Genomic DNA, 21,421 nt, shown 5'->3' with positions numbered 1-21,421 from the left:
AAATTTAATTGTAAGGATCAAGCAGCGGTTATTGGTTAAACAAATCCACATTAACAGCTTTGAAGTGTGCAGATAGCTTTTAAATAAAGGTGACAAATAGCAATGGGATTCTTGTAACACTGCTGAGGGCCTAAATAAGCATGATTCCGAATATAGTCCAATATACAAGGCTAAGAGATTGAGACTGCAATCATAAATAATCAAACCAAAGGCATAATTTTCCAAATCACTTCTAGTTAAACAGAATTCTAGCTTTTTAAAAGTCTAAATCTACATAAAACTCAAAGCAGTCTAACAATTTTTCTACCTGAGATCAAAAGTTTATTTTTCCTATCTAAACATAATTCTTGGCATTGAGGTAAATCTGAAATCACGTGACATATTTTGTCAAATTTTCCCCAAAAATGTTAAGCCCTGCTTTAGAGAAAGTCTCCTGTTAGATACATATTTACATATTTTTCTTCAAAGACTAATGACAAATTTATGAGGTTAATAGGCTTGAACTGCAAACATGATACTAATAATGTGAAAATAAAAGCCATTCATTTGTACAAAGTGTTCCTGTGTGGTACAATATGAAATGTGATCACAGAATCTATGCACATATATGAATCACCAGGAGTTCAGGAATTAAGCTCACTTTAAGAAAACTCAATCTATTCTTTTCTGAGGCAGAGGTTGCAAAGTTGTGACATAGAACAAAAATATTGTATATAAAAGCTCTAAAACCAAGTGTCAGCCTCAATTGGCAATAACTGCAATTTAAAATCTAAACCCAACTAGATCTTCACTGTGGCTTTGCAACTTCTTGCTTAGTGGCCTGAAGGTTTTACTGAGGTGACAACCTCTTCTCTCCTGTTTCTCCTTGTACTACCCCCCCCCCCTTCCTTTTCATGGCTGTCTTTGGCAATGCTTCCAAATCTTGAAAGCAGAAGGACCTGCTACAGTAAATGTGGAGGGTGAAAACCAAAGCTATATGTGATGTATAAAAACCGAGCTAAGAATACAAACTGAGAAAGAAAATACTGGAAGGGAGGTGGAGCAGTCTTCGTAAGGGAAAAAGAGAAAAGACGGGCTGTTACTCCTTGCCCTTCCTCCACATTCTCTCTTGATTAGAAGAGTGTGGAACCAAAATTTCTGACTCTGAAAAGGCAACGACTCTGAGGGAAGAGCTGGGCAAGTGACTGAATGGTAAAGAAGTGCAGCGGTACTTTAGCTGTTGATGAGTTTCTTTGCTCTGGCATTGGCAATATCAATACAGTCTTCGCTGGTGTCAGCCTTTTCTGTGATCCGTTGTACTTGTCGATTTTGAGCCTCAGTGTCATTGCCCATGTCCAGGGCCATGATTTTCAGATTTCCTAGGAAACTGCGCACTTGAGTCAGGTTCTCTTCCATTTCATCTTCTCTGGCATCATTTGTTATACGTTTAATGTATCCACCACCTGCTGCTCCTGCGGTTGCTTGCTGAGGCTGACCATTCGTCACTCAGCCTGGCCGTTTAGATACTACATTGCTAGCAGAGTTGTCTCCACCATCTCCCCATGTTGCCTTACAGGCCTTACCAGACTCAAAGTTCTTTGTCCTGTTACATGGGCAGACACAAAGGCCACAGCACTTGCTGAGTTCTGTTAAAGTCTTCTCTGCCTCTCTCATGTTTTTATTTATTTGGTCCATGCCTTCTTCTATGCGGTTTAGTTGTTCCCTTTGTTCATCCAGCATAGTGATAGTCTGGATTCCTGCAACCTGAGACTCTATGGCTAAATCCAGAATTCTCCTCATACTTTCCAGAGACTCATCAGTAACCTGGTCAGCCCTCAACTGAGTTTCTTCTGATGACACATTATCCATGATGAATTAAAAGTCCTGATAGGCACCAACTCTGAAATGTGTATATTCAAGCAATTTTGGTCACTCATCTCCCCAGTTTTGAGATTTTCAATTCCAGCAAGTCAGATTTGTAAAGAAGGAGAATGGAACTAACTAGAAAAAAGATACAAAATGGAAATCGAGAAATTTCTGCAATGAGGCCCTGGAAAGGTAAAGCCAATTGGGGAAATTTAATACTGAATTTTGGCAGTGCATCCTGCTATCCCTTGTTTAGGATGCCTGTGATGTGTAGGCTAGAGGCTCTTACAAGGTGAAGTCATATTCAGAGGTATTCTACAAAAATCTATTATTAAAGTTGTCGTTGTCATAGAAACAAGTAGTTTGTTAAAACATAATACATCTGTACACTCAGGTTGATTAGTAATTCAAGAAAATCAAACTTTCATAATACAACTATTTTCGCATTCTGAGCATGTGAAAACTAAATACAGCCCTGTAAGACACGTGGAGCCTCCAGCGTTACTCAGTGGACGTTCTGCACGGACCATCCTGAATACACAGGGTCCAGCAGAGGTAAGGCCTCCTCGAGTGTGGCTGGTAGGGTAATACTATGGGTGTAATAATTTATAGTTTTAATTTGAACACTCCACCTAAAATGTCATACGGTGTGTGTGATATTGTTATGTTACAGAATTACATGCTCATAATTTTGTAATAAAAGACTGTGTAATAAACAGAGTGTTATTTGTGCCTGACCCTGTAGAACATTTATATAAAAGGAAAAATCAGTGGATACATGAGTAATAAAGCAGAATGTATTTACAAACCTATCTTTAAAAGTACTTTTATTAATTATGAGGCATTGTCACATAAACCCAAATGGAAAAACACTCTATAAAAGACCAAACTCATTAAAAATATCAAAGTCACAGTGATCAAGGGAAAGACTGAGACTGTCGAGGATTAGAGAAGATTTCTGCATCCACTCACAGACCTCGAACAATCTAATGTTGTTCTTTCGGGTTGCGCTAGGATGCGAAAGAAAAAAATCCCTGCGCTTTTTGTCTGTCTTTGTGGCAGCCCACACTGAATAGGGGACAACATATGCAGAAAAAAGGAACCAAAAAAAAACAGTTAGAGAAGATTTAAGAGACGTGATGAACATAGATTGTGAGCTGGAGCAGAAAAAAAGACATTCATTGCATAATCAAATCAAAGTCTGCAGTTTAGTGAGTATTATGTCAAAGTTAAGGTCTTTGTTTTGATAAATATGCCATGGTTTTGTCAGATTTTAAGACTGGGGCAGGCCGATTGAAGGGTATGTGGGAATTCTTTCAGTAAATCTAAAAGTACTTCAAAATAAAATTTTAAAAATACACCAAAACTGACATTAAAATATGTTTAGGAAAGAAGCAATGTACATATAAATTATTTGTAAAATACTCATTATTTTAAGTGTTTTCAATATATGTTCTATGATTAGTACCTGACTTTAATGTTTTCTTTTTTAATGAAAATGAAAATATTAAGGTTCTCATAAATTCACATAAAATCTAAGTTTACTATACTTTTCCTCCTAAGGCATATATTCCTCAATTATGACTTATTTTATCTCATGTTTTATTCATGAGTATAAGATGTTTGAGAGATTATTGATTGAAGAATATGTCTGAGGAAATTACGTTTACCAAGCTTCCACTTCATAGAATACAGCCTTTCTACACAGTAATTTTAATAATTGTAAAAATAAAAATTAATTTATATGATGTTGAAAGTTGAACAAGAGGACGACAATGTATAGATCTGATAGACTCTGTAACAGAGCTACAAAAAAGACACAATTTTTCTTTCAAATGTTAAATAAGTAGTTAACTTTTTAATATTTTAATGAATAAATACTTTAATTTTCTTATTCGTATAAATTATAACTAGGTCAAAGGTAGATCATATAGTCACTTATTTTAATGAATGATCTCTTTAATACTATAGGTGAGTTAAAAACAATTTATAACCGGTTATCAGCTTATAAATATTTAACAGACACTAAAACAGGACAAAAATAATTTATGGCCTTTTTGGAAAACTTGTCTTTATTTATTTGTTAGTTTTTAAATGTCTCATTAGTCTAGGTATGGACTTTGAAGCTTATGAACATAAGGTCTTTGTCTGCTAGGTCTCAAAGCACAGAGCAGAGTGACAGTTCCGGACGATGTGTTAGCCTCACAGGAGGTCCAGTGTTATAAGTGTGAGGCAAATGCTATAGGAACAAGATAAGAGAGTCCCGTAATTTACTTTCACGCAGCTACTTGAGTGTTTATTTGAGGAAGATCCATTTTGAGCCGAGTATTAAGGACTAAAAAAAGAAATTGCCAAGTGAAGTGCAGTGAAGAGCCCCAGGCAATGGTAAGAGCTGTGACTCTGAGGCACTCAGTTGTCTAATCCACCTGGGAAGTGTTAAGAGGTTCATCAAGTTTGAGAAATGGTGACTGAGGGGATAGAATTAAACTGTATATTCCATGGAGTTACATATTATATCATGAATACAACTGAGCTTCACGACGTGTATGGTATGGGAGTGTTCATGTATTTTTCTGGGAGCTGATTTTTATATTTGGGAGATAAACCTAATAGAGGTGGGAAGCATATTGTGATGTAGGAATAGAATAATGGTGTCATATAACTACCTCCAAAAGTAACTTATTTCTTGAGACAGATATCACATCCAATCCTCAGAGGCACAAGGAAATATATCCGTGATCCTGCAAGTATAACTTTGTCCACTTTAATGGGTCAGGCATATAAACGTCCAGTCTCAGAGTACCCAGTTACTAATGTATCAACATCAAACCGTGTACGGGACCACACACATGTATTTCCTCACCCATTCTAGACTGTCCTCATATTTACAGTAGTCAGGTGGCTTATGCCTGGAATACCCCTCTGATTTCCACCCAAAAAAGAAAAGCCATTTAATTTATAACACTGTGCATCATAATGAAAATCAGTTTTTAAAAATTCACTTTTGCCACCCAACAGGTAAATTGAAGGTAAAGTCAATTGTCTATTTATTCAGTTTATTTAAAAAATACCTGTGCTTCAAACACAGGCTGGTCAATGTGTTATTTCTAGAGTTTGGTTTACAAATAAACCTTTTTAAAAATTTAACCTAAGGAGTTTAGAAAGCAATAGATCAAACATGGGAATAAACAGAAAATTACAATACTGTGCAAAATGCCTCTTTATGAAAAAAGAGTCACATGTCTTTCTAGTAGTAATTTATGGTGTTTTTAAATTATCTTTTTAAATTTTCATTTATCTTCAAACCAGTTTATTATTAAAACCAGATATACAATTAAAAACTTTTATATTTCTTGAAATATGTCCTTTGACTTTCTTTAGCATCCCAAATATTATTTAGAAATAGCCAGAATAATGAACATTTCTTTAATGATACCATGGGAAACACAGAATTTAATAAAACATTAAACACATAAGCAGTTATCCATGGACAACAGTGAGAATGCACATAAAACATCTATTCTCTGTTTTGAGAGAAATAATATAAGGATATAAATATACAAGATACTTATTGAAATATGACCATTGGATATATTAAATTCTTTTGAGTAAAATATGCAAGATATTGATAATAATTACTCTATCAGTTCCTGCTGTTAATTGCAGTATAAACTTCTTAAACAATCTCCATTAAGGCAAGAAAAATGTTAATAAAATCAATTTCTGAAGTAGTTTGCCACAAAAATATTTTCAGAGAATGAGTAGTCAAAGAATATCATCTTGAGGGTATCAAAGCCTCTTGTAGCTTTGTCCAATGGCCATATTTAAAAAAATAGTTTTTGAAAAACAATAAATACTTGTGAAATGACTGCCTATGTATTAATTTGCTATCTAGTACTCTGTTTTTCAGTACTCAAAATGGCAAATTCCAAAGCCTCTCTTCCAAATGTGCCTAACGATCTGGGAGAACACACATTTATCTGTTATAACAAGCCATGCAGTGCTGTGTGATAGCTGGAAGCAGGGGTACCCTTCTGCTAATCTGCTATTCCCTGACAGACCAAAATATGTCTTTGAGCAAAACTGCTTTATTTTCTTTAATTCCTTCACAGATGAAGTCAAAGATGGTTGAAGCAGAAGTGATATCTGAAGAACGTACATATGAACCCAATTCAAAGCAAGAAAATATATATGATTCTAGGGAGCAAACACTGGCCTTAGGAGACAATTTGCCTAACATTTCTCCTGTAGCGTTGAAATTACAAGTAGATTGGGCAGCATGTGTACATAAGTCATGTAATTAAAAATAAAGATGTGTGTTGGATAATGACATGGATGATTTCAGAAAGATTTTTTGAAAATATGTTATTTATTTATTTTTATAGAGAGGGGAAGGGAGGGAGAAAGACAGGGAGAGAAACATCAATGTGTGGTTGCCTCTCATGCACCCCCGACCAGGACCTGGCATGCAACCCAGGCACGTGCCCTGACTGGGAATCACAATGGTGACCCTTTGGTTCGCAGGCCAGTGTTCAATCCACTGAGCCACAGCAGCCAGGGCCAGAAAGAGATTTTTAAACCGAGTTGAATAAAACTAAACTAGAATGTCTTATAGGGAAGAAAGGAGGGACACGGACTCTATGGCTAAAAGGAAAAAAAAAACCCACAAAACAAACAAAACCAAAATCAAAATAACAATAAAACCTGTCAAAGGAAGCAAAGACAAGAAGAGATAAAGCAATTCTAGGAATAATAAATTCACTAGAACATTGCAGACTACTAAATTTAAATTATAGAGATTAAGCAGAAACTCAACTACACAAAATAACAAAGCTGAACAGGAACTTTTTACAGAGCCTGGGAGCCCAGTAATTCCTGAAACTCTATACACCGACGATGTTGATGTTGTGCCTGAATGTGGTAGAGCAAATGATTGTACTTAAAAAGGGGGTCAAATAATTTTCCAAAGCATTGAACTGAGAAATACCCAGCTTCTTGAAAAGGAAAGCAAGAATGATGAAAAAATCTATAATCTGACTTTTAACTCATTATGTATGTATGAGATGAATAAAAATAGACTAGTGCCCAAAATGTCCCGAAGGCTGAGTTGGGAGTCCATCTCAGAGGTGGCCTTTTTTGTGTCCTAGTCCTTGGTCACAGTGGCACCTGAAGGAAGATTCTTCCCTCAGCCTGGAAAGCAATCAGCATCTAATGAGCAAAGCTTCTCAATTTTAGCCTGACCTAAAAACCATATTTTTTGAAGGAAATGACTGGAAATATAGACTACAATGCCAAATTTAAGAAATTATTTTAGTTTTTAATTTGGTACATTAATATATTTGACAAATTTCAAAATGAGTAAATTTATACTATACATAGTAATTAAATATATGTTATACGTAAATATGTTATGTTAAAAAATAAATAACACTACATGTATTTTCTCATTTAAATATTCACTTGCTTAGTTGTTATTTATAAGAGTACAAAAAACTGAATAATGCACTTTATTTTTTAAAAAAAAGCAAGCTAGACTAGTACAAATCACAATAAATGAGCTCCCTAAGGCTAAAAGCATGTTTCAACACAAAAATATTGAGCATAAAAATATTGCATCTGGCTGACATTATGGAACAAAAGTATGTTTTAAACTAGATTTAATAATTTGCTTACTACATTTGTTATATGGTACACACAGCATTTTCTCATTTTGCTCAATAATATGGATATATTAAATAAAAGCTTCTAATTTTATTTGTTGTTTAAAAAATATTTCTTTTTTGCTATTAAGAACTGTCATATCGAACTGTGCTTTCTCCTAGAATTTTTCTCAATAATGTAGCTTTGGATACACTTACTGAAAATTATTTGGTATATTTTATAATAATCTTGCTTTTATTGAAGAAATTATTTAAACCATTCATTTTCTTCAGTCGTTTCATAGGACTGTTTACATTTCAATGATAATACATGAAATTTATTGGTAATAACTATCCCCCCAACATTTTTGCCTCCTGAGACCTGGAGAGACTATCATCTTACAGTTTTTATGTGTTTGCAGTGAATGGAGCTGTAGAAGTTGGGGATGGAGAATTACAAATTTTGATGAGAGGGTCGAGTGTTTCTAGAACAACTAACACCTCCAAAGAATGTCAAGATGTATAAGGAATGAGTCTCGTGGTGTCCTCTATATCTCTGAGAAGTACATATGTAAACACGGATAAGTTTTGAGGTGGTTTTAACTTGTGTCCACGTGACCTAACTCCATCCGAGCTTCACGTCTGGAACACATCCTCTAGAAACCGTATTGCTTATACTTACGTAAAATTTAAAGGGGCAAAATAAAACATAGGTAGAAAAATAATTTGACTCATTCCCTTTTCCCAAGCTGCCCATTTCCTCCCACAGTTCTTTCATTATATAATAGGCCAAGTTTAAGAAATATGGTACCTGGCATAACATTTTGAATGTCACTGCACCTTTTCATGTGCAATGCGAATGGATAAGAGACCCCACCCACACACTTAGTGTATGGTGTGATTTTCTGGAGAGTTAGACACTTAACCAAGAGCGGAGCACATGCAGCCCACCCTAGCAAAGCTCTCCCTGACTCCTGGCTCCAGGACGTTCACCCAGCAGCAAGTTAACCTGCGCTAGGCTGGGATTATACAAATCAGGAAATGCTCAGTTCTTACAGGCTGGCAATTCTTTTAACATTCAATGTTTAAGCGTCCAGTGAAGAATAACTTTCATGAATAAGCTGTGTGTTTCCTGGAGAGGAAACAGGTTTTCCCATTTTGACCATCATAATCAACAAGTACACATCTTCATTTAGGTAACAAGGGGACATCTGAGCCCAAGTGTCCCTTAATATCACTTACTCTGGGTTTTAAACAATCTCAAAGTGCCATTTAACTTTTGTTATTTATAAAAACGGGTTGTGTAGATTTCTTTGTAGCTAAATAATCTCCTCTATAAATGCAGCTTCTCTAGTGACTTTTCTCATGTAAATTTGATGGATTATTCCACTGAATTTGTAAAATTTATTCCTTCCAGGGACAAGTTCCCTAGGGCCCTTAGTTGCAAAGAGATCTTGCTTTGCTTCTGAGTCGAACCACAGAGATCTGTGCTAGGAATCTTGGCTTCAGAAGAGCTCAGAGCGGAAATTCCCAGGAGTTTCATGCCCTTCTCACCACACAGGCAAGCCAGGCTACCTAAGCCATTATGTCAGATAAAAACCGTTAATGAACAAAGCGACCCTGAGGGTTGCCAGGGGAATTTCAGACTTCCTAAAGCATACCGTAAGTCCCACTGCCTTATTATTATGGCCAAGGGTCAAAACCAGACAGCCAGATCTCTTCAGTGATGAAGAAAGTTTTGTTTTTTCCTTGTCCATCTATAAATCAGCTGTAGCCTACCAAAGGGTGTATTTATAAGTTTATAATTTCACCAGATCCACTTTATACTTTTTAGAAAATCTTAGTGTGTCCTGCATTATCAGTTTGAAAGGATTACAATTTACTGTTATAAGAAGACAACATCCAGCCCTGGCCTGTGTGGCACAGTTGGTCGGAGTGTAGTCCCGTAGACAGAAAAGTCACGGAATCGATTTCCAGTCAGGACACATGCCTGGGCCGTGAGTTCAGTCCCCTGTCAGGGTGTGTACAAGAGGCAAGCAATCGATGTTTCTCTTTCATCTCGATGTTTCTCTCCCTCTTCCTCCCTCCCTCCCTTTCACTCTCTTTAAAAATCAATAAGCACTCCTCAGGTGAGGATTAAAACAACAACAACAAAAAGACACACAGCATACATTTTTATGCTGAGGAAATAAAATGACATATGTGTATACAATAATATAGAAATGTCTTATACATAGAACTTACTTTAGGTTTAAAACATTTTAAACACTCATTTTCCTTGAAATTATATGTTATTAATATAAAGTTTTAATAATGGACATAAATGGTCAGATCTGTGGTAACTAAAAAGTGGCAAATATACAATAATTTTGCTTTCAATAGTTGACTTTAGGTATGTCATCCTGATGTGCGTCCTGCCCGATCCTTGGGCTCCTTGTGGGATCCTTCTGTTGTGGCTGAGACCAGACACATTCACACGGACTACCGAGTCCTGTGGAGGAAAAGGGAGGGCACGGCCACTCTCTCAAGGGAAGAGCCCACTGACCCTTGCCTTGACAGGCTTTTATTGCTTTTCTGGGCACATTACATTGAGGATGGTCCTCACTTACTATGCACAGGTTCGCTTTTAGGTGGTTACCTTTCACCGAAAACAAAGAGAGGACATTGCTAATTACATCAAAAAGGAAGGATATTTGCAAATGTAAAGGGAAAAGTGGTTGAACTGCTTACACTCTTCCTTGGAAGGTTTAGCATAGATTTTAAAAAGTTACTTTAAAGATATGCTATAAATGTTTGCTGCCTCAATTCAGGGTGGGGGAGTTTTAGCAAAAGCAAGCCTCATAGCAGCCTAGGTACAACGCAGGCCTGATTCCCCACGGGAGAATCTATCTGTGGGTGTGGGTCCTGGGTGCTGGACCTCGCTCCCCACTGGCCTTTCTGAGTGGGAGCTGGGCCCACACCATGCGGAACGGTCTCCTATATCATCCAATTTCCTGCCCCCCCCCAACTTTTTAAATGGAAAGACATTCAACTATATTTGAAAATGGTCAAAATGACTTAATTACATTGCAATGGTTGGTTTTCTATTACCATACTACTTTTGCCTTTTTTCTCTAAATAGTCCAAATATCCATCATATATTGTCATAGATAAATTCAAACATAAATGAACTGAGATAAACTTACTACGTATGCAATGTGAAATACTCATTATACTCAATGTACATTAAACTCACCTCGTTGGAGAGGCAGCAGTGAAAATAAAATAAGATTTTAGCCACTTCAGTGGAATGCAGACTGAATTGCTGAAAACAGGTGAGTCCTATTAATACAGATGCACTGTTACGATAGTTAATTAGGCCTACTCCTATTTAACTGAAAAGTTTTGGAGGCTGTTCCTTTGAAAACAAATGGAAACACTGAAAACTTTGCAGTCTATGAAGCTGATTGAAGTTCATCAAAAAGAATGCAGTTGCCACATTTACCAAGTTATGTCCGCTCACCTTCCAGGGTTTATTTTTGTGTGTGTGATACATGATTTTCATCACAAAAATCATACTATTTTGAACTGAAATGTCTGAAAAATTGCATGTCTGGTTAAAGTGATAAATAATATAATAGTGAAAAGTTAATTTCAAACTGACCTTCTTTACAAATATAACGTAGCTAAATTCCATCAATCGGAGATGTTAGATGCCAACCTGCAGTGTATTTTATAGCTTCCTATTAAGAGAATAAAAGTTTTCATTAATTCAACAACAACAACAGAAAACAATTCTTTTTACTTTCAATGACATTTCATTGCTCAATCTCCACAGAAGTCTGCAAAATTCACTATTATTTGTATAAACGATGTTTAATGCCAACCTATTTATTTTCTTTCCTTGGAACATGGAAGGCCTAAATCTCAGGAGAGTATTGGAACGTTCAAAGTGGTTTTTATCCATTTATAGTGCTGTTGTTACTATTTCAATGGAATTGTATTTCAAGCTTAAATAACCGGCCACATGAATGAGTCAGATACTAAGCGAGGATTATGGCTTGCTGTGATTGTATTTTAACCTGAAAGGATAAAGTGTCTCTAGAGAAGGTTGCTATGGGAAAATAAGAGTAAGGGTTTAAATACACTTACTCTTACCCATTTATTTAGTGATATTCAAAATATTTGTCAGTCAGTTTTATAACATTTTCATGTGCTAAAATTGTAACAGTAAATTGATTTAGTAAACATTGATGTGCAAAACTCAGTGTTTTTAAATAAGACATTCTCATTTGCTTTCTTTGAAAATGAGTTATATTATTCCCCCCAAAAGACAGAAATAAAGAATATTTTTTAAAAGTGAACTAAATTGAGACAGAAGCAGAGAGTCACTCCCAAGTATTCTCACAGACACCTGTTATTATTATACCCATAGAAAGGAAGCTCAAAACTGCGAATATAAGTAGATTTGTAGTCATTAAGTGATGATAACATTTGCACTGTGCTCCGAACATTACAATCTTATTTTAAAAAAGCAGTGTAGAACAGTTGTTTTTTTAGTCCTATTTTAAATGTCAGTAAACTGACATCCGGTTAAGTTCAGAAATTTTTCCCAGCGTTGCACCCCAATGAATGATGCTGCACAAGCATTTACACACCTATTCACAGACTTTAAGTCTCATAGTCTCTTGATTTAAAATATATATATAAAGTATATAAATTTTAAAATTATACATATGTAAAAAATTAACATAAATGTATATATAGATATGGGATTGGGGTTAATAAAGACTTTTGTTATATATATATAATCCAGTAGAATGATTTAGTTTTAAAATGAATTTTTAAAGTTGAAAAATTATTAAGTAAATTAAATTTTACTTTAATTTACTGCACAGTCAATTAAAATCTCATTTCTCAGCTCAGAACTCTCTCCTGAATTCTGGGTTGTGAGATTATATATGTCCCTGAAAACTTAACTTCTATTAAGTATGATGCCAATTTGTTTTAAATGCTTCAAAAAATAAAAATAGACAATGTAAAAAAGAGTGATAAGAACGGTATGCTACTTGAGATAGGATATTCATGAAAGACCTTTCTATGAAATTAAAGAGCTAAAACCTGAGGGAGGTATTGAGCAAGCTCTAACAAATATTTAAAAGAACATTCCAGGGAGCGGCCACTTGGCCCGCGGGGCTCTGGCTTCTCCAGCTCCTCTGGCCTGGTTCTCAGCTGCTGTATGAAGGCACCTGGGCTGGTGAGCCCCGCAACCGCGTGCCCCCTGCTCCATTGCCAGCCAAGCGAGGCCTCACCTGGACCCAGGCTCCGGCCTGGCTCCCAACTGTGGCATTCTGGGCCAAGTGGACTTGTACCTGCGCTTCTTTCTGCCCCCCACCCCCTCGTGGCCCCCTGCTGTCCATGAAGTAGTATCCGGACTTAGGATCTGTGAATACTTGTGAAAGGACCTCATTTAAGTTTCTGCGGCAAGAGTTGCCTGTTAGATTGGCAAATATAATGAAAGAAATGTCTTTCTCCAGATAATCTCAGGACGTCATTAGTTCAATTGGTACAAATTGGTACATCCAGAGCGTTCAGGAGCTTCTTGATTTTAAGTACAAAAGGGCTGAAGATGCTAAAACTATCCATGACTTTATAGATGCCATGATACTGATCAGAGACCGACGCAGTGACATCACCCCCAGGACGGCTCAGGGTGTGATAGACTACAGGGAGAGTTTGGGGGTGGGGGCGGGGGGCAGTGGATCCTGTCACCAGCCACAATGTTCAGTACTTTTTGGATCACTTCTTCATGAGTCGCATTTCAGTCAGAATCTTACTCCACACACACTATTGTTTGGTGGGAGAGACAAAAGAAGATCATTTCTTGGAAACACGTGGGAAGCATAAACCCAAACTGCAATGTAGTGGAAGCTATTCAAGGTGGCTTTGAAAATGCTAGGCGTCTATGCGATTTATATATATCATATTAACTCGCCTGAACTAGAGCCTGAAGAACTAAATGCAAAATCACCAGGAGAGCCACACAAGTGGTTCATGTGCCACCCCGTCTCTATCACATAGTGTTTGAACTTTTCAAGAATGCAATGAGAGCAACCATGGAACACCATGCTACGGTGTTTATCCACCAGTTCAAGTCCATGTCACACTAATGAGGATTTGACTGTGAAGATGAGTGAAGGAGGAGGTGGTGTTCCTTTGAGGAAAACTGACAGACTCTTCAACTACGTGTACTCAACTGCACCCTGACCTCGTGTCCAGACGCCCCAAGTGCTTCCCTGGCTGGTTTTGGCAGTGGACTGCCCATCTCCCCTCTGTATGCAGGCCCTTCCAAGAAGACCCCAAACTGTATTCCCTTGAGGGCTATGAGACATGCAGTGATCAACTAAGGCTCTATCAACACAATTAATAGAAAGACTCCCAGCGTATAACAAAGATGCCTGGAAGCATTACAATGTCCACCATGAGGCTGATGAGTGGTGTGTCCCCAGCAGAGAACCGAAAGACATCACAATGTTTCACAGTGCTCAGATACACTTGGGACTCCTAGGAAATCCAAATGTGGCTTTTGTGTTACATTTGGAAGGCATGGTGTTTGGAACTATATTATATTAAATACTTCAGGTGTCCTTTTCATAGCTATTTGGGTAGAATAAGTGGAAATTGAATTCTGCCGATGCCTACTTTAAAAAAAATCCAGAAAGAATAATTAGCAAGTTCAAAGGCCTGGAGTCAAGAACATGCTGGACATATATTATTAGAAAAGGAGCCAGACAGCGTGGCTGGACATATTAAATGAGCAATAAATTTATAAGTGAGAACTGAAAGCATGTGGAAACAATGTATCTTGTGATAACAAATTTGTATAATATGCCCTGGCTGGTGTGGCTCAGTGGATTGAGCACCGGCCTGTGAACCAAAGTGTCACTGGTTTGTTTTCCAGGCAGGGCACATGCTTGAGTTGTGGGCCAGGTCCTCAGTAGGGGACACTTAAGAGGCAACCACAAATTGCTATTTCTCTCCCTCTTTCTCCCTCCCTTCCCCTCTCTAAAATAAATAATAAAATCTTTTAAAAAACAAATTTGGATAATACTATCAGTGTAATAAAATGTTTTTGTAGGGTTTTGAGCTAAGAATAAAAACAATGACATAAAATTTTAAAGGATTATTCCCACTCATTGTGAAGAATAGGTAATAAGGGAACAAAAGTAGAAACAGGAGGAGTTTACAGGTTTCTGTACTGGTCTAATTGAGAGATGAGGGTCACAAGGACAAGGTCATTGGCAATGAATGTGGTGATATGTAACCCAGGATATATTTGGGTAGTAAAGCTAAAGGATAATTCTTAATGATGGTTGAGATGTAGGATGAGATAAAAATGGAGGATTTAAGGATGATCATAAGATTTTTGGGTTGAGCAACTGGTACCATTTACTGACATGGGGAAGCTAGCAGTACAACAGATGGAAGAGGAGTTTAAAAATTGGTGATGGATGAAGACTTAGCTTGTGACGAACACACAATACAGTGTACAGATGATGTGTAGGAGAACTGTGCACTGAAACATGTGTAATTTTGTTAACCAGTGTCACCCCAATAAAGTCAATAAAAGGGAAAATAAAGACATTAATTTTGCAAATACCGAGTGTTCATTAGACCTACAAGTAGAGATGCTAACTTACCAGTTGCATATACACCTCTTGTGGGGTGTCCAATTCGCGGCCTGCAGGCCACATGTGGCCCAGGACAGCTATGAATGGGGCCCGACACCAAACTGTAAATTTACTTAAAACCTTTTTTTTTTTTTTTTGCTCATCAGCTTCATTAGTGTTTGTGTATTCAGTGTGTGGCCCAGGACAACTCTTCTCGTTCCAGGATGGCCCATTGACACCAAAAGGTGGGACACTCCTGCGTCTAGAGTTAAAGAGACATAAAATTGGATTGCTGATTATAGATGGCAATGGGTGTAGATGAAAACAAGGATATTATTGCAGACAGAGAAGAGAGGAGATCGTACTACTGAGCCCTGAGACTTTTTAATGATTTGAGATGAAATAAATCCAGCAAAGGACAGTGAAAAGCAGGAGACTAGTGAGATAGCAGGAAAATCAGAATCTATCACTGAAGCCAAGTAAAGAAAGGTTTAAGGAAATGCCACTGCTAACGCAGGTGAAACTATGACATAGTTGACCACTGGATTCAGTGCTTTAGTTTTGTTTACACAGTTGACGAGAAGGATTACCTAAAGTGAAAAAAAAAGACATATTTACTTTTTACTCTTTTCAATTTGAGGATAAAAAAGTCTTCAAAGATACAGGTAAAAGCCATCATGTAAAAGGCAATGTATGAGAGGGTGTTTGAAACAATCCTTGAGAGATAAATAAGATTTTAACAGATGGAGACAGTAGGAGGCGTAAGCAGAGGGACAGGGAATAAAGAACAGTTTGTGTGGGGTAGAATACAGCTGGTAGTGGCTGTGACAGACTGTCTACAAAGAGAGCCACTGGTAAGTCCCTCCTTCTCTGTATCCGCATGCCGTTCCTCCCATCAAGGGATGAGTGTACTATCCCTGTCCCCTGATGCACTTTGCTAGCCTGTGACTGGGCTTTCAGTAATAGAATGTCGTCATCCCCTTCGAACTTTGAGTCATTATGTAAAAATCTCAGACCCCACACCCCAATCCCACTTCAGAATAGACACAGGGACATGCTTTGGAAGATGTGAGATTACAAAAGGTAAGGGACTAACCAATCTCTGGACTTTTGGGTCACCTCTTACTACACATGTGAGTAAAGTTTTCTTAGCTCCTTCAGTCCCGGTTAAGCGGCCCCGGCTAACACCCCAGGAAGAGACCAGCCAAGCCTGGGGGGGGCCTGATTAGTTCCTGAGCCACAGCATCCTGAGTAGTAAAACGGTCATTTCCAGGTACTAGCTCTTGAGTAGTTTGTTATGCAGAAGATAATCAATCTAGTAGTTAATTCTAAATTAGATTAAATTAGTAAAACCTATTGTGTGACTCTATGATGAGATCTAAACTTCAGGTTTATTTCTTATGAAGATAAGCTTTGCAGTGAAAAATGAGAGAATTATTCAAGAAAATTACCCTATACTATATATCTGTCCTTATAAAATATTAAGTTAAGAAACATCCTAAAAGTTTTAGAAGGTAAAAAGAAGGAGCAATCATAATAAAAGAAGTATAATGAGACTCAATTAGGATAATGTCATTAAAAATATTGCACAAATAATTTGGATAATTGAGGGTGGAGGATAATCTCTACATGTCTTGTGAAAATAAAACAAATGGAAACTTGTAGTATCTGTAAAGTGTTTTAGGTTCCTCAGATAACATTATTCCACTTTATTAGGGTCAAATACAATTACTGTGTGTTAATATAAATAGAAAACTATTAAAGATGATCACCTGTATATAAAACATAATGAGACTTTTATGAAAAATGCAGTGTATACAAAGCAGATTTTTTTAACTTCAGCAGATTTTATTGAATTATGTTTTTTGAATGTCATCTAAAAAGTAAACTTCACAGAGGATTTCTCTTATTCTCACTTTATACAAAATGACTCTTCTTCAAATCCGAAAACAATATTGTTTTCCCATGCGGCATGTTAGACTAATATCCAGCCTTTGTTTATTGAAAGTATATTATTTTCTATAATAGTACTACTTTAAACCTGCAATTTTATATGCAATTTCTCTGTTATTAAGTCATACATCTTACAGAAGAGCAAGATTAAGCATAATCACAACATACTTTATTATTTTTGTATAGAGTCCTAATATGTTATCTCAAAAAAGCTTTTTAAAAAATAACATGAAAACTTACATTAAAGTTGATCATCTAACTAGAGAGAAGAAATCATTGAGAGATGATGAAAACAACGTTTCATTTTATCCCAAGACTCAATGTTCCCCAGATGTTCTGACAACTGGATTTTTATTTGAACAAATAACTCAAAGTCTTCATGTAGAAAACAACTAAAGTGAATAAGAATGAAAGTTAACTTTCGTGCAATTTTTCAAAATCAATCTGGTCATTTTGGCAAAGAAGGAACAAATGACTCACTTTGGCAAGGCGCATTAAACTAGGCCACTGTTTAATAAATTGCCATTTTCACTAAGGAAACAGCAACAAAACGAGGTCAGGATTTATGGAAACATGGCATCAGCAAGGAGAACAAAATTAGGCAATTTTGCTGTGATCACTTGTAAATGGGCTGAGATCTGAGCGTGGGGCCTTTGTGGGAAAAGGAAAGATCTGAGGTCCTCTGTCCTCTAAATCATGTATTTCATTTTCCAGAAGAACATTTTACACAGATACCTTGTATAATTAATGATATAGTTTACTTCTGCTCATTCCCTATCAGCTAGTAAGTACTTATTTCCCAGAAGGCTGTACTTTTCTAAAGTCGAAGCCAAAAGCTAACAGCCTCCAAAAATCCACATATCTTTTAGATAATGAACAGCGTTGATCCTGTTAAAACAGAGTTGTCTCAATGGAAACTCAGAATTCCGGTGCCTATTGCTGTCACATATGCATCTTAGTGATCAAAGAAAATAAGTCTTGCTATTAAGGACTCTTGGCATCAGAGCGTACGTAAGAACACGCCAGGTGGGTTGCTTAGGAGTTGACAATGTTGGTCGTAACTCACATCCCCAGCGATTATTTGACTCCTGAGAAAAATGTATTTTTTAACTTCTATTCTAAAATGACAGAACCCATCCATGCATGTTGCATGGCAAAGTGGATATGTCAAAATTATCAGCTGACAAAATGTGCTCATTTAAACATTTGTCACAATACCAATTGCACATTTCCCTTCTGTGCATAGCTGATCTATGGTGTGTGAGGAAGGAGAGACAGAGACGGGGCGGGGGAGGAGGGAGAGGAAGAATATGATGTTATTACATAGCACCTGCTATGTCCTAGGAACTCTAAATAAACTGTTACTATTATTTTCCTCAATTCCAACAACGAATTTACAGGAAAGGAGTAATCTCTCTATTCCCTTTCAGATGTGAAGTTGATGACAGTGAATGACAGGCTATCTATTTTGAAAATCCATGTTATCTCCAATACCACACTACCTATTTACTTTTTTGTATGACTCTTTCTCGACCTCCCAGCACTGTTGTGCTTTCCCACTAAGGTCACAGTGGCCTGAACCTTAGAACACATCTCATTCCATTCGTTGTCATTGTGTCAGCCCCGTCCTTGATGCCTTACACCAAATGTTGTGTCTTTATTCTCAGAGTGGTCACTGTGTCCTGAATGCACATTGAGATGTTTGATTTTGACCCCTTTGTAACATTGTCTATGGGCTATTGTTCAGTCGCTTTTCAGGCTCGTTGCTGTCTCTCCTTTCTTTCTCATCTACAGGTCTATTGTTGGAAGTCATTCTTCAAACTGTTATCACATACTGTCTTAAAGGTCATTGACATTTTACATGTTATTTCCTTGAAATTTTCATCTGATTCGTACCATCCTGGGGAATTGTTATCCTGAGACAATCATATGGCAGCAAAATTTGAAAGTTCTCTTCTGAGTGAACTGCTAATATTATTCATTTACTTTGCATGGTTCCAAAATTCCAGAGATGTACCATCAATATGGTGATAGTCTCTAGCCACGTGGGGCTAGACTATCTTGAAATGTGTTAACCAAGTCAAGATGTGCTGTAAGTGTAAAATGCACATTGGAGTTCAAAGACATAGTACAGATATAAAAAGAGAAAAAACTTTAATTGCATTTATGTTTTATATTAGTACACATTGAACTGATATTTTTATATATTGTGGAACATGAAATAAAGTATTAAGTTTATTTGATCTATGTATTTTACCTTTTTGATGTTGTCACTAGAAAACAGCATACGTGGCTTTTATTTGTGGCTTATATTATATTAAATTTCTACAGAGTTTGAAAGTAAAGTTTACCTGTAATCATAGAGGCACATTAAGCATAAGTGGTAGTAGGTGCAAGTTAAAATATGTGGATGGAGCTGTGGGAGAAAATGTGAGCGGACCAATCATTTGGCACCTTTGTTAGAAATTTCTGGTAAGTGCTACAAGTGTCAGGAATTATTTTGTGTGCATGGTACTTTATAAAAATTTAAAATTGTTGATAACTGTAAAATTTCATGTCTGCCTCCTGCAGACTAATTTTGGAGGCCAGAAGAGGGCAATTTCTTATCAAGCTAACACCTGGTATATAGTAATTTTTTAATTAATATACAACTAATTGAATTGATTTGAAATTTTAAAAATGCAGCATGTATAAATCCATATAAAATGAGATTTGAGTAGTGAGAGGTCAAAGAATAAGGCAAAGCTATTATTCTTCCCCACCTCTTCACCCTTTCAGGCATGGCGCCCCTCTCCCCTGACAGGTTCAAGCCCCAAATTTTTGATTTCCTTATTTCCCTTAGCACCCACACCTAACCTATGACTGAATCTGTAGGCAATTCAGCCTTTTCCTTCCATCTCTTCTACTAGCATTACAGTAGAAGCAACTGTTCTCTCCTCTGGGAACCACTGAACCTAAAGGTCTTTCAGTTTCCATTCTTGTTCTCTTAAATTTACTGTCTACAGAGCATCCAGAGTAATCTTTGAAAAAATGACAGTCACAGCTTTTTATATATTACCTAAAATCCTCTTGTAGCTTGACATTGCATTACATTAAAATTCATGTAAATTCAAGACTCTGCCTTGTTCCCCAGGCACTATGAGTCCTAATGTCTACAATCGGGGGTGTCCAGCCCCTGGCCCAGGATGGCTGTGAATGCAGCCCAACACAAAATCATAACTTTGCTTAAAACATTATGAGATTTTTTTCATAATTACATGTCACAATGTATTTAATGTGCAGCCCAAGACAACTCTTCTTCTTTCAGTGTGAACCAGAGATGCCAAAAGGTTGGACACCCCTGGATCATTCTCCATCCTCAGGTCTTATCACTGTCCATCCTGATCACTCCTGTGCAACCACACCAGGCTTTATATTTCCTCTACATTCTGCATGTTTTTCTGATTATGGCCTTTGCGTTTGGTACACTCAGCTCTACAGATCTTTCTGTGATACATGTCTCAGTTCAGATGTTACTTCTTCAGAGATGAATTCTTGCAGAGAGGATTTCCCCAAAACTAATTTTCTTCCACAGACACTTCATCACCATCTTTTATTTTCTTCTTATACCTTACTCCTAACTGAAATTATCTCTGTCACTTGATTGTTTGTTTAGTATACGCTTCTCTTACCTATACTGGATCACTATTAGAGCACGCATCTTGTCTACATTGGTGCCCTTGCATTATCAGCAATCTTGATGGTTCCAGATATACAGCTGATGCTAAAATAAATAAATAAAAGTTAAATGAATTATGTAGAAAAGCAAACTAAAATCATTAAGGCTTAAAAATTCAGAAATAAAATTGAAGCACTAAAAGATACAAAAAGACATTTTCTAGTATTTGTAATTTTTGATGAACCATTGTATAATGCTGGATTTAATTTTCTTAGTTTTATAAAATGTTATAAGAAATTATGTGCTTTCAGATACTAACAGTGATTACCATTGAGAAGTAAGAAATATTGTATATAAGAACACCTTATTAGTTTGTTTATTATAAAATTCTCTCTCTCAGAACTGGAACCAGTTCTATCAAAATAATAGATAATTTAAGACATCCACTTACTAAGCCTATTGCCCTGAAGGATCTTTTGAACTAACCTCATAGGTGACTGAAATGAATACATCATAATTGTTCAGAGTAGCTATTCACTCCTGTGTGACAACTCTAAGGATATGTGAGCAGATTACCCTGACAAAATATTTGGCCCTATTGAACTGACAGAACTCAATCATTAGATATTAACCACTTAGTTTTTAAAATTTGTTTTAGCAGTAATATCTGAAAACTT

General features: G+C 36.7%; 1 protein-coding gene, 1 non-coding gene and 1 pseudogene across 2 annotated transcripts; 2 read left to right on the top strand and 1 right to left on the bottom strand.

Annotated features, from left to right (window-relative positions):
* Window positions 1-1,212: 1,212 nt before the first annotated feature.
* LOC112296594 (synaptosomal-associated protein 23-like) lies at window positions 1,213-1,848 on the bottom strand. The gene is made up of 2 exons (XM_053928881.1): window positions 1,584-1,848; window positions 1,213-1,424 (listed from the first exon to the last, which is right to left on the bottom strand). Exons 1-2 carry the CDS (start codon window positions 1,846-1,848, stop codon window positions 1,213-1,215), a joined length of 477 nt encoding a protein of 158 aa, XP_053784856.1.
* A 955-nt stretch (window positions 1,849-2,803) lies between these two features.
* Window positions 2,804-2,933, top strand: LOC112296629 (small nucleolar RNA SNORA31). Its single transcript, XR_002973951.2, has one exon. It is a non-coding gene; the product is annotated as a small nucleolar RNA SNORA31 (small nucleolar RNA).
* A 6,156-nt stretch (window positions 2,934-9,089) lies between these two features.
* On the top strand, window positions 9,090-14,096 carry LOC112296556 (pyruvate dehydrogenase (acetyl-transferring) kinase isozyme 1, mitochondrial pseudogene; annotated as a pseudogene).
* Window positions 14,097-21,421: the final 7,325 nt, after the last annotated feature.

The sequence above is a fragment of the Desmodus rotundus genome, chromosome 7 (assembly GCF_022682495.2).
Source record: "Desmodus rotundus isolate HL8 chromosome 7, HLdesRot8A.1, whole genome shotgun sequence".
Classification (NCBI taxonomy): Eukaryota; Metazoa; Chordata; class Mammalia; order Chiroptera; family Phyllostomidae; genus Desmodus; species Desmodus rotundus.
Note: the sequence above shows the minus strand (reverse complement) of the source record. Positions and strands in the feature narration are given on the sequence as shown.

What these genes read in the sequence shown, in the direction of transcription:
- LOC112296594 (XM_053928881.1), bottom strand. Translation starts at nt 1,848, where the DNA reads ATGGATAATGTGTCATCAGAAGAAACTCAGTTGAGGGCTGACCAGGTT. An exon ending in TTGTGTCTGCCCATGTAACA is followed by an intron (nt 1,425 to 1,583) that starts GGACAAAGAACT and finishes GATACATTAAAC; the next exon opens with GTATAACAAATGATGCCAGA.